The sequence below is a fragment of the Saccostrea cucullata genome, unplaced genomic scaffold, assembly GCF_032062105.1.
Source record: "Saccostrea cucullata isolate Sc308-1 unplaced genomic scaffold, CSIRO_AGI_Scuc_v1 ctg944, whole genome shotgun sequence".
NCBI classification, from domain to species: domain Eukaryota; kingdom Metazoa; phylum Mollusca; class Bivalvia; order Ostreida; family Ostreidae; genus Saccostrea; species Saccostrea cuccullata.
In genome coordinates, this window is record NW_026931427.1 from 204335 (window position 1) to 222774 (window position 18440).

Here is an 18440-nt window from a genome sequence, read left to right on the forward strand (position 1 = left end):
TTTTAAAATCTTCTTCTCAATAAACACTGGGCCAGGAATGATAAAACTTTTGTGGAATCATCCTCAAGTAATGAAGATTCAAGTTCGCCCAAATCATGACCCCGGGGGGTAGGGTAAGGCCAAAATGGCTGATCAAAGTTTAACATAGGAATGTAACGGAAAAATCTTTAAACATCTTCTTCTCAAGAACCACTGGGCCAGGAAAGATGAAACTTATGTGGAATCATCCTCAGGTAGTGTAGATTCAAGTTTGTTCAAATCATGACCCCCAGGGGTAGGGTGGGGCCAAAATGGCCGATCAAAGTTTTACATAGGAATATATAGGAAAAATCTTCTCAAGAACCATTGAGACAGGAAAGATGAAACTCCTGTGGAATCATCCCGGGATAGTGTAGATTCAAGTTTATTCACAACAAGACCCCCAGGGGTAGGGTTGGGCAAATAACGTATAAAAAGTTTACATAAGAATATATAAAGAAACCTTATGATATTTATAGGGAATTATCCTTAGGTTGTGTAGATTAGATTCAAGTTTGTACATATCATGACCCCTGGAGGGTTTAAATTCAAGCCCCCTCCCCCCTCTCAGTAAACTTTCAGTTCTGATATGATCTGGTATGTGCTTTTTCCTAGCCAATTGCTCAGGTGAGCGATGTGGCCCCTGGGCCTCTTGTTGTTGTTAAACATGGACCAGATTACTGGTATTTACAATGTTGATATTTTTAGATCTCAAGTGAAGCTAGCACACCTGATTGGGATAACAGGCAGTCCCTCCCCCTCCCCTCTCAGTCCCCAGACAGTGGGCCCGGGCTGGATAACTTCCTGGATATTAGAGACTGTTTAGGGGGGCGGCGGCACATCAAAATGGAGGTTAGTGTTTATACACTGTACGTGCATGGAGTTCAGTTCATTTTTGGCATCAGATATAGCTGGTGAAGTTAGCTGTATTCTGAAAATATATTAAATTACTTAGTTTAATAGCTGCCTTTATAGAATTTTAAGTGTTGTCATAGCATGTGTGCTTCTGAAAAAGGATATTGTTGTCATTAAGACCATGCATGTATTCATGTACATTATGATGTGAATATGATTGTACTCAAAAATATATTTAGGCTTCTAATTAGAAATAACATTATATTTTCAGGATGCTGAGCTGCATGCAGTGAATTCCGATCAGAGTCGTCCAAGATCTGCAACAGGTAGTAGATCGAGCTCACTCGGGAGATCTGAGTCGCGCTCAAAATCAGGGTCAGGAGGTCAAAGGCAATCAATGAGTGCACCCATACAAGGCAGAAAAACAGCTTCTCTGGGCAGAGCAGATGGAAGAACTGGTACTCAGTGGAGAAATGAAAGTAAATCTACATCAGGGTCACTGGGACAAAGTGAAAGTAAATCAGGATCTAGTTCATTAGGGCGAAGTGAAAGTAAATCCCACAAGGGTGAAGAGGGACAGTATCAAAGTAAGAAATCTTCTAGTCTGCCTCGAAAAAGTTCCAATGTTTCCAGGAAGTCAGTAGAAAGGGAACGAAGGAAATCTGGAGATCGGGACAAGAAATCGTCTAAAGAATCGTCGCGTTGTTCATCGCCTAACACAGAGGAGCCCGAGGAACAACAGCCTACAGCTCCAAGGCCACGCTCAAACTCAGGAAGGACATTAACTGATGAGGTATGAGATCATTATAGAGAAACATTTTATTTTATAGAAGGTATTTTTGTATCTTTGATTAATGATTTTCAGTAATCAAAAAATGTGTACCAGGTCATTGAACTTTGCGAGAAATACAGTAAACCTTGTCTAATCCTTTTCAATACTGGCTCCAAAGAAATAGCCCAAATAAGACAATATTCTAGATTAGACAAAATTTTAAGCAATTAAATAACTGAAAGGGACTAAAAATTAAGATTTTATTACACAAGAATTCAGAATACACAGCATTGGCATTAAACAAGTTGAACTGTATATGGTATCTGTAAAAATTGCAGCATTTTCAGAGTAAAATTGGAGTAAATTTGACATTTTTCCCTGTAGGAAATCCTGGAGGGGGTGTTGGTGCTAAATCTGGACACAGGAGAGAAGGTCCCCCTGAGTATAGCAGAGGATAAAATTCCTAAGTGTATCAACCCCCTCACTCTACACATCATGAAACTCACCAAGGAAATGGACGGGTAGGCAATTTATTGATACGGAAAACGTTTTTGTTTGCTTTGTTTCTGTGCTGTAATTTTTTTGACTTTGTTTTTTATATTGAAAGTGTAAATGTGCATTTTCTATTAGTGGCATTCCTAAATGATATTTTTCTTAATTTAATGCAGCAAGAAAGAAAAATAAATACATTTTCTGAAATTCAGAAATTTTCAGTAGAATTCTCTAAGTTTTTATAGCAACATTGCTTTATACAGAATGAAAATAAGACAGCTAAATTTTGTTTGTATAAATCTAGTATTATTTTGACATACTTGTTTATCATAAAAATCCTGCATGATTGCCCCCTCAGATTACAAAAGCCCCGCTATGGTTTGTATTGGATACCAAGGCAAGTATTGTAGTGAGAACCAGTTTACAGTGGTATAAGGTCTCTTTAACTTATATATCTAGAAAAAGAGACTGAATATCTCATAACTTCAAACTTACATTCATGTAATTAGTTGAATTTTACATTTTATCTCAATTAGAACTTCAAGTATTATGAGAAACTTCAAATTCTGTTAAATCTACATACTATCTCTATATATACATGTTTGAAAAATTCAATTTTTATAACTGTGAAAAAAAAGAATGTAGAAACATGTAAGTCATATTGCAGGAATTCCTGTCTTTCTATAATGTCTTCAAGTTTTTAAATCCTTAATCTTTTCACACACATGTATATCAAGATACATGTACATGTGTATGATTAGTTTTTAAATCATTACTATAGTTAGATCATTTGCATAAAGGATTGAAAAGAAATACCAAGTATATATGTGGTATGGTTTAGAGATATGGCTAGTGGGTATGAATGCTATTCCTTTTGGTTGGTGAATCAAAAAAAAAATTCTCATCCTGCAGCTAGGAACTTGACCTGCTGACTTTCATACATGTGCAGAGTCTCTTTCATAAGGAAAAATATCTTTTATTAATTAAGGAAAGAGCTGAGCAGATGTGCTAAAAATTAGCTTTAGCAAGCAGTATCACATTTTTTTCACCCTTTTCATTTATATTATTCAGAAGTTTGTTGAGTGTGCTATTGCTATCAAGATGGACTATAAAGTTGTAAAGAAAAATTAAAATTTGGTCTTAAAAAAAAAATGTATCTTTCATATACATCTTTCCCAACTGAAAAAAATGATTAAAATATTCATATCATTAATCATGTTAATATAGCACAGAATTTTATTGTTACATTTTTTCATATAATACATCAATTTACATGATTCTAATTTGCATTTGACCTCTAATACTTCTCTAAATAACAATTCCTAACTTTTACATTGAATGCACATAATTTGATTTTTTTTATTGCATGGTTTAAAAATTCTATTTATTGGTGTGGTCAGAAAACTTCTTTATTGATGTCTTGAAATCATTCTAAAGTTTCCCCTTTTTGTACCTCATTTTACAAAAGTTATTTACTATGATTCTCCTTTACAGGGAGGGTAAGGATTTACATGATGAGGGGGCCCATGGAGGGGAGGACAGCAAATCTCTGGAGGAGGAGACAGGTGTCAGGAAGAAGGGGTAGGTAACTCTGATGTCTCAACTGCTGATAACCCAGTGCATTCTTACTGGTTGTGGATATTGTTATCGATTTTAGAAATGAGCATTTATTATCTTTGCTGTTATGTATATAATGCTCAAGGTGAACATTGGTATCTCGAATACTGTTATTTTGAATACAATTGATAGGTCAAACTGATCTGGAAGTACAAATCAATATTCTTTAAATATTTAACCCTGGAAATCTCAGATCCTTGGATATCATGAAGTTTTTTCTTGGGCAGTTCTCTTTAGTTAGAGATGACAATGCTTGACTGTCTATTGAAAGAATTAAAGCTTTCTTTTTTATTACTTTTTTACATTACTCTTTTTTACTGCTGATGTTTCAGACTAAAGCTGAAGAAATTCCTAGAGAAGAAAATGAAGAAAAATGTAGACAAACTCAAAACTGCTGCAGACCAGGGTTAGTACCTCAACGGTATCATCTATAAAAAATACCTGTACAGTAAAACCTTCCTAATCCAGACATCATTTAGTTCCACGGACACTAGCTTTTTTTTTTATTATCAAAATCAGTATTAGTCTCAAAATAGATCTATGTACAATAAAATTAAACCACAATGGGTATCAGAAGATGTTTCAAACATTGACTGAATTTTATGAAAGGAACTAAAATTATATATATCATATACTGTAGATCACTAAATTTTCGCGACACCTTTTTTTCGCGAGATAGTCATTAACTCTTTATTAGCGAGACAAAATTTTCACGAATTGTGGTCATTTCTCTATATAATCTTAAGGAATTCTTTTATACGCGATAAGAAATTTTCGCGAGCAATCCGTCTCGCGTAATTGAGCGAAAATAAAGTTCTCGTGAATAAAACATGATTTACAGTAGTCAAAATCTCGGAGTTCCGCTGTAGGTTAAATTGTGCATGTTTACACAGAAGAGAAATTTTTAGAGATTTTTGATGTATTTAATGTTAATTCCTTTTTTCCTTTTTATAATTTTTAGTGATACATGGAGATGAGACAGGTGTAGAAGAAGAAGTTAATGTGGACGGGAAAATCTTCAAGGTTAGTCAGGTTCCAGGTTGTGTGTATGAAATGTTGTCAGTATACTCATATTCTGAAAATGTCAGGCAAATACATTGTATACATTAATTATTGTATACATTAAGGTAATGACTTTTTGAATGTGACATTGACTCATATGCCTAATGTTTGCTAAAAAATAAAGTGGTATAGTACACAATGGTGAACTGAATTGTCTGTTACAGCTGAAAGCTCATCATAAAGGCACTAAGGAATTTAACCAGCTCAAGATGTTACAGGATATGAGTGGGGTCCACACGGTCAGTAGCCTCTATCTCAGTGTTTTATTTTCCTACCAGCTGGAGGTGTGTGTGTGTGTTTGTCTGTTTGTCTGGGGTAGAGGAATGGGGGTGGAGCAATATGTTAAAGCAGAGATTACAAATTGTTTGAAGTGCTTTAGAAAATAGAATTTAGAAATGTGAAAATATAATTCTTAGAATACATATTAATAAGCTTTTAAATTTCTTTTTGATAGAAAGAAAAAAAGGGTTGGGAATTGAATAGCCACCACATGTTTTAGTTTTCTATTGTTTTGTTTCTTTGATAACTTTTAGAATTTCCTTTTCAAAAATGATTTTGCCTTTTAAATGTAGAGTTGGTATTTGAATGTATGATATCTATGCCGAAATGTTATGAATGTTTATGTTTTTATTGTCTTTTTCAATGAAATGTTTATAGTTGGTGCATTTCCATGTGATTTGATCTATTCTTGTAGTGTCTTTTCGTGTTTAGAATACACTTTTTGTAGCACAGAGTTTTCCATTAACACAATAACTGTCACAGCTTCACAGTTCACTCTGACTTATTATCCTCAAAACATTCATCAAAAATTAAAGAAAAACAAAATTGCTATTTTACATTCACACATCTACTGATGAAAATAGCCATGCAAGAAGAGAGAATTTCACTCAAGCACTTCTAACCTGTAATGAGATTCATACTATTTTTAGGAAGTGGATGATGACCTTGACCGTACTATGACTGAAGCAGTAGGTTCAGAAATAATTCTCCAGCATTAACTCTTACAGCCTCTATATGTTGCCAAAGTCTCTATCATCTGATTTTACATAAAATCTGTATATTTTGAGATGGCTTTAAAAATTTTTCTTAGCAATCCCAAAACTATTTTTTTCCTGCTCCTAAAAAACTACTTAATTCTACCAACACATAAATATACACCAAGCATGCAGGTTTGATTTGCATGCTGTTGTAAATGTGTATTACTGTCTTGTGCATGATTTATAACTAATTGCTCTGATGTTGCAGGTACATAACATGATATTGATAAGCAATTTTTGTATTAAGTCTTGTACCACTTTTGATCAGTATTTAGCATGTAAACCCATGCTTTATTAAACTATTACATACATGTACCAGGGTTCTGATAGATACATGTATTTGTTAAAGATTATCTTATAAAAAGAAAGGCATTTGTAATTATTGATATGCTTGTATCAAAAAGGATAAAAATTTATATTTATCTCGCAAATCACCAGTAATGAAAGATATTTCACAATTATGCTTGATTAGGGCAGATATTACATGTATCAATATCATTATTACGAGATAAAGTGAAACATAGAAGACCCTTTGACCTTTGACCCCTGTTGTCTTGGTTACAGGGTGCTGTGTGGACTATGAAGTTTTCACCGTGCGGTAAGCTCCTCGCGACGGGAGGACAAGACAACATGCTGAGGATCTGGGTCCTCAAGGCCGCCTACCCTCACTTTGATGACATGAGGACAAAGTACGCTGATGGTACGTATGTTGGTATTTTTTTTTGTTCTTGAGTACCTGGGTATATAATTTTGCAGGTAACATGTATAAACAGAAGATTTGATAAAGTCAACTGATCTGAAGCTCTCTTTTGTGAATATGGGAAAGAAAGGGGAGGGGGGCATGGAAGTATGGATGTGGAAGAAAGAGGATTGGAAGAGAGGTTGGAGAAAAAAATGGGGGAGAAGAGGGGGGAGGAAGGAGGAAGAAAGGGAAGGGGGGTAGGGGTGGAGAAGGGTAAATTCTTACTTATAATAGTGACTCTGGACTTTTGTCTCTGGTCTTAATTCATTGTGTTATAATGAATTCATAATTTTTATTCCAGTTCGGGTGTCTCCAACTCCTTCACATGAAAGTCTCAACTCCATTGTGTCAGAAAATTCTGTGGGAGATTTCCTTACACAGGTATGAGGAAAGACAAATACTGTCAACTATGGTTTTTTAGCTCTACTGGTCAGAGACCAAAAGAGCTTATGTGATAGTAATGCATCTGGCGTCCGTCCGTCTGTCTGTCTAGCTGTCTGTCTGTCTGTCTGTAAACAATTTTTCAAAATGCTACTCCTCCTACAGTTTCGGTCTGATTTCAGTATAACTTGGCACACAAGTAGACTACACTCAGATACATAATTCTATATATCGGTTTTTGATTTCGAGGAACGGTGTTGCCATGGTTACTAAAAATATAAATTACTGTGAAATACTTTCAAAATGCAACTCCTCCTACAGTTTAAGTCTGATTTCAATATAACTTTGCACACAAGTAGACTACACTAAGATACATAATTCTATATATCGATTTTTGATTTCCATGAACGGTGTTGCCGTGGTTACTAAAAATAGAAATTTCTGTGAAATACTTTCAAAATGCTACTTCTCCTACAGTTTTGGTCTGATTTCAATATAACTTGGCACACAGGTAGACTAACTAAGATACATAATTCTGTGTATCGGTTTTTGATTTCGATGAACGTTGTTGCCATGGTTACTAGAATTAGAAATTTCTGTGAAATTCTTTCAAACTGCTACTCCTCCTACAGTTTTGGTCTGATTTCAGAATAACTTGGCACACAAGTAAACTACACTCAGATACATAATTCTGTGTATTGGTTTTTGATTTGGATGAATGGATTTGCCGTGGTTACTAAAAATAGAAATTTCTGTGAAATTCTTTCAAACTGCTACTCCTCCTACAGTTTTGGTCTGATTTCAGTATAACTTGGCACACAAGTAGACTACACTCAGATACATTATTCTATTTATCGGTTTTTGATTTCGATGAATGGTGTTGCCGTGGTTACTAAAAATAGAAATTTCTGTTAAATACTCTCAAAATGCAACTCCTCCTACAGTTTTAGTCTGATTATAATATAATGTGGCATGCAAGTACACTACACTAAGAACATAAAGAGGCTTAATCAAGGATCATTATTCTGTGTTTTGCTGTTGTAAAGTTTCAATTCCCAACTGCTTAAGTACTTTTCTCTTCCTTTGTTATAAGTACAAACCAGTAGAGCTTCAGTCTTGACAGAGATTCTGGTTTCTCATACAAGGGATACTCATCAAGCTCAAAAGGAATTCATGCTTATTTATGTTGATTGTTTCAAATAATTCTAACATTTGAAACATTGTTTTTTGAATAAGATGATTTAATGAAGGCATTTTTCATCTTCATTTTGAAGAAAAAGTTGGTGAAGGAATGTAGACATTTCTGTTTAAATATTGCATTTCAGTATATGTTTGAATTAATATTTTGACAGGCCCAGATGACATCAGATGAGGATAAGGACGCCCCTTTTATGTCCCGCCCCCTGTGTGTTTACCGGGGTCACATATCAGATGTACTAGATGTCTCTTGGTCTAAAGTAAGTACCCTTATTACCTGATATATATGTCAAATAAATGGAAAAAAATATTTCAATGTAGATGTATTTTAAATAAAAAACAAATAACATTTCAAAATAAAAGTACAAATGTATTATTTTATACATATAAATTGTTTTTTAAAATGATATGTACATGTTTTTAAGAAATATTTGCCTTAAAACCAATAGAAACAAATTTTTTTCAAATATTTTACAAATGTGTCACAAAATGGACAATGGACAAAAAACTAAAAACTGGGTTAAATTATGTTTTTCAGAATTACTTCATCTTGTCCTCCTCAATGGATAAAACCGTGCGACTGTGGCACATTTCTCGGAGAGAGTGTCTGTGTATATTCCAGCATATAGACTTTGTCACCGCTATAGTGTTCCATCCAAAGGTGAACATTTACAACAGAACAAATGCATGTATTTCTCTCTCATTGACAAAAAATCATTTCTTTATATTGATTATTGAAATACTATATGAATAAAAAAGAAAAACAAGGTATGAAGTCACTGTGCAAAAAAAAAAAATACATGAATCAATGTACAGGTAAAATGTACATTGTACAATACTGTAAACATATTACATTTTGCTGTGTATTTTTTTTAGCGCCTTTCGCGAAAGCAGCCTCCGCTAAATCAAGTACCTGTACATCGCTAAATGCTTTGTGTATAAAGGTTTATGTAATGCACATTTAAAAAGTGCTAAATCAAATCTACGCCAACTTGTTGAAAATTCAATTTCCGCCAAATATCGTACACGCCAAATATAATACGTTTACAGTTAGTGTTGCGTATTTCAGCTTTACTTTGGACCATTTCACATTACAACCAGCTGATACTTGCAATTTTGTTTTCACTGTCTACACATCATTTGTACATATTGATATACTTTTAAGAATGGTATAGAAACTCAAAAGAAATTCTACAGTTGTTTATTTCTGAATTGCTAAGAAAATCTAACTCATAGTTTTGTATTGTATGTTTTAATATTATGTTTTATTGTATATCACTGTCTTACCATTACTTCTTTTAGGATGATAGGTACTTTTTAAGTGGTTCATTAGACGGTAAGTTAAGACTGTGGAACATTCCTGAGAAAAAAGTTACAATGTGGAACGAGGTCTCCAGTCTAATAACGACAGCCAACTTCTGCCACAATGGAAAGTTTGCTGTCGCCGGAACTTACGATGGAAAATGTATATTCTACACCACAGAGGTAAACTGTCATGAAAGTTGAATTAATTTTGTATACAGTGTATATGAACATTTTATGAACAAAAAAAATAAGCAAAAAAAAGCTTATACACTTATCACATTCAAAGTACTGATTATTTCGATGAATAAAGCAGTTGATCATTCAGTTAAAGAGAGAGTTTCTCTTTGTATTGCTCTAGAATAATAAAAAAACCTTCCCCCCAAAAAAATCTTTATATATACATGTATGTGTACAGGTAAATGTAGATAACATTTGTTGTAGGGATGTCAAATCGGTCAATTCTTAACTGATGTTCGAACCCGGGTACTCGGTAAAAGTGTAAATGAATTGAACAAGTTAAATAACTGTAAAACATTTTTTTGTAGAAATAAAACCGATAGGAGGTTACCTGCAAATGCGTTGTAAAAGTTATTACAACTTTGTAGCGGACGAAATTTAATCTAACATTTTTTTAAAGTTCAACTTCTTTATCAGATAAATACGAGAAATAAAATATATGGTTCACAGTGTTTTTGTTTAAAAAATAATCTGTTCCGTGATTGTAATATAACTCTTTGGTGCGTTTGACGTCCAAGTGATAAGTTGTCTGAGCTACATGTACGGTATAAACTTGATCAAGTTATCCTATAACAGAGATTTATACGATATTTACACTTTTTGATCCTAGATTTCATAAAATTACGATACGGTATGTTGTAGTTTGGAGCAACGATGGACATAAGATTTTTAAAGCATTTGCCTTCAACCATTTGCATTAATTGGCATGTAATCAAACGCATCCATATCAACAATCGCACGTGCAAAGTTTCCCCGAGAAGAGAATTGACAAAATTATTTGATTTATTTAAATATAATTCCTTATAATGTTCGATGAAAACAAATAAAAACAAATTAACTAAACATAAGGGTAGAAAACAAAGGTGAGAAAAGCCAGGTAGGTACATCAGGTGTTTGGTCACGATAATTACTGTATAAACACTGCCATAACGGTCATTTAGAGGCGTAGGAAACCCTAATTACTGTATGTACAATTTTACGTTTTAAAACCGATTTTTTAATGCATTAATAGATAAGCTCAGAAATATTTAAAAATATACATCCGAGTAACCGAGTACCAGTTTTAGTATTCGATACTTTGTACCCGGGTAACCGGGTACTCGTTGACATCCCTAATTTGTTGTAATGATGTTAACTTACAATTTTTTTTCCAGCAATTAAAATACTACACTCAGATCCATGTAAGGTCAACAAGAGGTAAAAATGCCAAAGGAAGCAAAATCACGGGTGTGGAACCGCTACCTGGGGAAGATAAGGTAAAAGAGAGAGAGAAAGAGAGAAAGAGGGGGGAGAGAGATTACATGAAAGAGAGACAGAGCAAGAGAGAGAATTTATCTGATTTCATGTTCTCTTGAGAAGTAGTAGTGAAGAGTTTTTGCACTTATGATAATAACAAGAAAAAATTTTTTATTTACAAAAAAATTATAGAAATTCAATTTATTTGTTTCAGATATTGGTGACTTCTAATGACTCCAGGATAAGATTATATGATCTACGAGATTTGACCTTGACCTGTAAATACAAGGGTTGCACTAATAACAGTAGTCAGATCAAGGCCAGTTTTAGGTAAGTTGGCTAATAATTTGAGGGAAAAGTGTTAAAAGGAAAAAATTTGTCTGAAAAGACTTCTTTTGTAATTAGTATACACACAGAAGATATGCCTGACTTCGGTTATTTTTCAAAATATGGAGAGAAATAGGTTTAGGTAATTCAAAATTCAAGTTTTGATTTTTCTCTCAAAATTTAGTTTGCATAATGAATTAAAGCTTTTTATCACTTTGCAGTCCCAAGTCTAAGTACCTGATCTGTGGTTCTGAGGACCACTTTGTGTACATCTGGAAGACGCAGCACGAGTTCTATAAATTCTCATCGGCCAGGAGAGATCGCAATGATTACTGGGAGGCTATTAAAGGTAGGGCTCTACAGTGTATACATGTCAGTGTTACAGAACTTAAGCTATGTTTAACACAGCAAGGGAATTACATAGAATTACATCCTATTTCATCATGAAAATTATACACTTTAAAGTACAATTGCTTTGAGACAGTATGAATTGAAAATTTACTCTAAGATAATAATTTATTGACGATGCAGTAATGACTTATCATACATGTATAAGCAATGGTTGAATAAGAGATAACACATTATTTTTTCCCTTATTGAGAATTCTTGGATATCTTGATTATATTAAGTTCAAGATAACATGAATTTTTAACTCTACCTGTAAAACTTACCAGGTATATTTACTGTTATTTATTTTTAAGGGTAAAGTTTTTTGTGCAAATTAAAGGGATTAAGATACAATTTAAGCTTCATTTCTATTAACATTATTAATGAATTAATCTTTCTGTTTTAGTTCACAATGCCACAGTCACTGCTGCTGTGTTTGCCCCCAACCCTTCCCTGTTTGTCCGCTCCAAGAAACAGGAACCCAACCCCAGCAAAGAGACAGAGGAGACCCCCAGACAGGTGATTGTCGCCGCAGACTTCACAGGGGCCATAAAAGTCGTACTTAACCTCGGACCCAAACCAACATAGACTGACCGCCACGGACTTCATGGGGGCCATAAAAGTCGTACTTAATCTCGGACCTAAACCAACATAGGCTGATGGTTATACATTTCTTACAAAGTATGGTGGAATTGCTAATTGCACAAGGAACTCCCAGTTTATGGGAAAGTAACATGATTTATGAAAATTGCTTCATATTTTTGTTCTAAAATTCTGCAGATTTAGCTTGAGCTGTCCTGTTGAATTATAGTATGATATGTGTATTACTTTTTATGCAGCATTGTTTTAAAGGCCTGTATTTTCATTACTCTAATATAGTTAAACTGTATTATTTCAAACACTGGTATCTCAACATTAAAAGAAATCTTTTTTTAAAATAATATTTTATCCTCTGTATCTATAGTTACTGTACTGGATATTTTGACTTTTTCCCTTAGCCCTTTTGAGTACAAGATAATAAGATTTGACTGTAGTTTAATTACTGATATAGAATGGTTTTGAATCATAATACTTATTTTAAATTAGATTTGTCATGTTATTATACACTAATATACTTTATGTACAATGTATATCCAGTGCTGGTTGAAATGATAAATGATACATGATTGGTCTCAGCAAAAGTGGCCAAACACCAAATATGTACACATTTTGTTTTGGAATAGACAGTGTTGGATTAAACAGTGTAAAGTATATGAAAAATTCACTGTAGTCAAAGGGGAGTGTAGCAAAATCAGGATATACAGTGAAACAGATTATAGAAGTTTTGTAATAGACAGTTTTCACTGTAATTTGGACATGATGCTGAGGAATTTATACAAGACTTCCACTAATTTTTACTTAGTAGAGATTATCAGGAGATAGTAAATCATGAATTTTGATGAACATGTAGATATATTTATATAATACTCCTTTTTATACAAATGAGATCTCGGAAAGTGTGTTTGTTTGTCTGTCTGTTTACACCCGTAAGTGTGACCAGTTTGACTTGTAGAGTTGTTAGTTACATGTGTACCCTCGAATCATGAGTTTTCGTGGCATTACGGTTAATTTGTAATAAAGTGCTTCAAGACTAAATAATTGAGATGTTTGCTATTTATCACACATACAAACAATAATTTTCCTTATTTTAAAATGATTTTAACTCACATATCATTTGTTATTTGTTCAGATGGTCATTGAATTCTTGCATTATTGCTCTTTCAATTTTTTTGCTGACGTCATATGTTTTCGTGGTATTTATAAAACAAGTAAACTATGGAAATGCAGTCGGGGAAAATCCTTATAAACTTTACAGTGTCCAAAATACTAGTTAATTGTACACAATTTGACATGGTAATTTATTTGTTGTTAATTAAGACCACATCTATTTAGGCGTGCCTAAGCTGTATTGCTAAATAATGTAAAAAAATTTTTCTTTCTCAAGATTGGCCTAGAAGTAATTTTATAATGCTTTATTTGAATGTTTCATGTTTTAAAATATAAATTACATGTATATTTAAAGAAATTAAATGTTTAATTCAATTAATTATCAATGACACAAGATTTTTTTTATCATATAACTTTTTAACACCCCCGATATTTTCTTTGAAAATTATATAAAAAATGACGTTACTAGATCACCGTAGAAAAAATTTCAAAAGTGGGAAATTCCAAATTATTGTCACTTGACCGGTAGCTGTATGGATAGTTAACAGACGCTGATATGCAAGATCGCCGGCTATTAGTTTGTAAGTTTGGTATTCTAGTTCAAAACACGACGAATAAGCGTATATTACGCAAATTGTCAAATTTGCGAACTATGCATAACTCACTCGCTATATTTTATTTTGGCAAAGGCAGAAAGGTTTAACATTTGGTCATAAAACGTGCACAGGGTTCCCCTATATTAATAGCAAATATTAGATCATTTCGATCTCGCTTTGTGCGATTATTCCTAAAAATAAAAAAATACCACGAAAACGTATATACCACGAAAATACATGACGGGACGGTATATGTACATCACATTCAAACATGGTAAAGCCTGGCAGCATGGCTCCTTGATAGGTCTTTGTCAAATGTAGAACTCAGAGTGGAGGTTAATGTCATTGGCTAATTCTTATGGAGGAATGTTATTAAATATGTAGATTTTCAGTAGGTAGAATTAGGTATGTACCACAATACTAGACTCGATGAACAAATTATATTGAACAAAAATCGAAAGGAATTGTATATGTGCAGTAAATATCCAGGAACAAAATTATATTTTGCTGTTAAATTCTTAGATTCAAATAAGAACTGTATTATACATAACCTTTTCTTAATGTAGATGAATACATTACATAGAACAGGGATGTCAGAGACTTTTAAGCATCTTCAGCAGTTGATCAATATTTTTCTGTCTTACAGTATTATTAACTTTTATTTTCTTACACTTTTACATATACCATACTGTACATCATTAATTTTCTGATTTTCTCAAACATAACTGTCACGATGTTGAAATAATAACTGCTGGTTATTTTAGTAAGAAATTACTTGATGGAATAATTGAAGGTAACTTGGTGAAAATAGAGGTTGAATGTTTTCTCTAAAACATCATTGATATAGTTGCACTGTTTCTTTGAACACATTCATGAAATCCACTGTCATTTTCATGATTTTACTTACTTTTGGCTTATATGTTTCCTATACCTCAGACTGTATATATTTTAATTTTATACCCCCCACAAAACTTGCACATCTATGTAATTTTTAGGATATGCATTCTCTGTCGATATATGTTTAGAATTTGTATTAAGTGTGCTAATTTAGTTGATTAGTCTGTGCATGGTATTACCTAAATTTACTTATTAATGTGTATAATTTTTTTTTTATTTGTACAAAGTTGAATTAACTGAAACCCTAATTAGGGATAATTAGAGGATCTTCAAAATTGAAGAGATCTCAAGATTTATAACAACTGACTGCTTTAAAATGTGTTGACTTTTTCATGAAATGTTTATGTGATATTTTGACAAAACTTTTATTTTTGTATCACTAAAGAACTGCAGATAAAGGGTAACTCTTTATTAATTGAAATAATTTTATTTTTGTGCAATAATATTTCTCCATGTTTAAGTTGACAACTATAGCTATATTTCACAATATTTCACGAAATAGGAAAGAATAGTTTTATGTTCTAGCAATTTAAGCAATCAATATTCAGTTCGTTCTCAAGTTATTTATATTCAAACTTTATGAACATTTCATTAGATACTAGGAGTAAGGCTTTCCTCATTTATTTTTAAAAGTATTTTTTTCCTGGTGATGATAGGGTTTTAAAAACCAATCATGAATTCAGTCAATGTTGTAATTATTTTGTATAATTAGTGATTTTTGCCTATAAAAACATCACCTTAACTTGAATTGGAAATCTTTGTGATATTTATATCTAGTCATGCAGTCTTAGGCTATGTTTTTCTATAAGATATTCAGATCAAGGTCATTTGTTGTCCAAATTTCATTTATTCACAAGAAATTTTGCTGTAAGTATAAAATATGTATAAATTAATACAAAGAAAGTATTTTAAATCCCATAAACTTACCATTTAATATGTGCTGAGATTATAATATTACTGTTTGGAACAAAAAAAGCATTTTATTTTATACATAATCACTTATATAATTATGTATAGTTTATAGTCATGCATTTTCCTATTATGTAATCTGTGTATTCTTGTATCAGTGGAATTCAAACAGTGAATTGCTGTACTATCAGTAGTCATTAAAAACTTAAATTGATTAAAAATTAGTCACATGTAAAAAAATTAATTAACATATGGTGCTATACTTCTTGGCCAGATTTACATGCTATTTTGAATATGTCGTTTACTCTCTCCTAATCATTTGAAATTTGGTTCCAAGTGTTAATATACCATAATCATGTTTTAATGGTGTTTTTACTATTGTCATTATAATGGTATTTCAGGGTGTAGTTGTTAACCATTAATATTTGTATGCCAACTGTTTATGAATGAATGATATAGAAGAAGATTGTGTAAAACCATTTTAAAATGTAAAAGCCGTATATTTATATTGATGTAATTTTAATTATTAACAAGGATAATAAATTGTTATAACTCTGGACAAATCTTTTGTTTTAGATGGAAATCAAATTTTTATTTAAAACACACACAGACACAGAAGAAAAACATTTGGGGTTTGACAAAAAGAAACAATCATATTGATAGTATGGTCTACACTTTGCGTAAGTTTTTAATCTAAAATTTTAAATATATTATGCAAGAGCCCTTTGATGTTACATTATCGACAATGATCAGGCTTCTGCATTAAATTTAAGTTCTGGGAACCAGGGTCTCTTGTATATACAAAGCATAATTGAATTATCCCCCCAACCATTAGGCACTAAGGGTGAAAATGTAAAAATTATTAAACCTTTTTGTACATCTACAGGACACCACCAATCATCTACCAAAAGATTATTAGACTACTACATAAAAATATGAGAAAGTCTGAGAACGAAGGTCTTTTTGTATCAGAAAACATCATTTTTCGAAACCAATTTGCCCCCCAGAGTGAAAATGAAAATTCCGAAATGTTAATTGCACATTTACAGGTCACCACCAATGATAAATTAAAACATGAAAAGGCTACTGCATGACGCGCACGGCGGTTGTGACCGGTCAGCAGGGGATGCTCACTCCTCCATGGCACCTAATCCCACCTCTGATGTTTCAAAGGTCCGTGTTTGCTCTGCTCCTATTTTGTATTGTTTTATGGACTTTGATATTGAATACTGTTCTCCATATCTTTCTTCATCTACGAGAAGTTCTGGAAACCAGGGTGCTTTTGTATTAAAAGACGTCCGACCTTCGTTTGACACCTAGGGCGAAAAATAAATTCCCAAACTTTAAAGCACATCTTCAGGATGCCCATCTTCCAGATCATAACTATTGCGTATTTAATATTAGAGGAGTTTTGAGAACCAGGGTGTTTTGGAATAAATCATCATATGTTGACCCCAGGATGAAGATGAACATTCTGAAAACTTCCCACATCTACTGGACTTCATCGGGCTTTTCCAAACCAAGATTATGCTACTGTATTAAATGAAGGAGGAGTCCTTGGAACCAGGGTGTGTTTGAATTAGAAAAAAAAACGTCAATTTTGTTAATCCCCATTTGACCCTCCGAGTGAAAATGAAAATTCCGAAATTTTATTTCAACATCTACAGGGTACAACTAATAATCAAACAAAACATGAATAGGGTAATGTAAAAATGTAAGAGAAATTCTGGGAAACAGGGTGCCTCCTAAGGCATCATCTAATGATAAAAAATTTGAACATCACAACAGTACACTGAATATTTCCTACCTGTACATGTCTTTCCAATTATGCAGTATCCTTTAGTCATTTTAAAATCTGATTGCGGTGTTACAAAGTCCTGCATGGCTCCTCTGACCAGTTTATTCTTGCAATGCAACAGCATCTAGCCTTACCTTTGCCATCGTAATCACCAGATTTAAATTATTTGTTCATGCACTGAACAAAATGGATAGGCATACTTGTCAAAAACATTTGCATCTCCAGAATCTGCAAAAGATGACCAACGTTAAACATTGAAAGTGGCATAAGATATTCTAATGCATTGTTAAATACATTCATTTGATTCTATCTGATGATTTTTTAGGCTATCATTGGAGTCTACACAAGGCAAGCCAGATACTGATCTTAAATGGCCCTGAAAACCGCCTAAAATGGAATTAATTTTTTTTAGTATTTAAGGACTACTGAGAGTATATATTTGATGAGTCAATTTTTGCCCCCTTCCATAAATCAACATTTTTAAATGTGATTAAGGTATGTTTAATTGTTTTTTTTATTTAATTAAGAATGAAATATATGGAGATAACAAACAGTTTTCAACCACAAAAGTCCATTAAACAATACAAATTTTGGAGCAGAGCAATCACGGTCCTTTAAAACATCAGAGGTGGGATCAGGTGCCATGGAGGAGTGAGCATCCGCTACCGACCAGTCACACCATGCAGCGTGTGCTCCTTGTCACGATCAGGAAATAACGGAACAATCCGTCATCAATTTAGTGTAAATAATGGTTCAACAATTAGTATAAACTACGTTAACCGGTATTTATCTTAATGAAGGACTGAATTTGTTGACAAGGGCATTGTATCGACCCGAGAACTTACGTAACTATAACTTTAAAATAGAC

At 32.9% G+C, this 18440-nt stretch overlaps 1 protein-coding gene across 4 annotated transcripts in view; it reads left to right on the top strand.

Annotated features, from left to right (window-relative positions):
• The window catches only part of LOC134232589 (WD repeat-containing protein 44-like), a 16536-nt gene extending 4133 nt beyond the window's left edge, over positions 1-12403 (top strand). Inside the window, exons 6-23 of one of the 4 annotated variants that reach the window (XM_062714574.1) lie at positions 727-870; positions 1145-1666; positions 2030-2166; positions 2496-2538; positions 3636-3718; positions 4087-4160; positions 4716-4777; positions 4981-5055; positions 5746-5784; positions 6418-6553; positions 6897-6976; positions 8329-8433; positions 8712-8834; positions 9476-9658; positions 10870-10971; positions 11166-11281; positions 11500-11627; positions 12072-12402. In XM_062714574.1, the coding sequence (XP_062570558.1) occupies positions 727-870; positions 1145-1666; positions 2030-2166; positions 2496-2538; positions 3636-3718; positions 4087-4160; positions 4716-4777; positions 4981-5055; positions 5746-5784; positions 6418-6553; positions 6897-6976; positions 8329-8433; positions 8712-8834; positions 9476-9658; positions 10870-10971; positions 11166-11281; positions 11500-11627; positions 12072-12253 (2334 nt within the window). In that variant the 3' untranslated portion in view covers positions 12254-12402. Of the gene's footprint in view, positions 1-726; positions 871-1144; positions 1667-2029; positions 2167-2495; positions 2539-3631; positions 3719-4086; positions 4161-4715; positions 4778-4980; positions 5056-5745; positions 5785-6417; positions 6554-6896; positions 6977-8328; positions 8434-8711; positions 8835-9475; positions 9659-10869; positions 10972-11165; positions 11282-11499; positions 11628-12071 lie in introns of all 4 variants that reach the window. The other 3 variants (XM_062714576.1, XM_062714575.1, XM_062714577.1) reach the window with 3 other exon arrangements.
• Positions 12404-18440: the final 6037 nt, after the last annotated feature.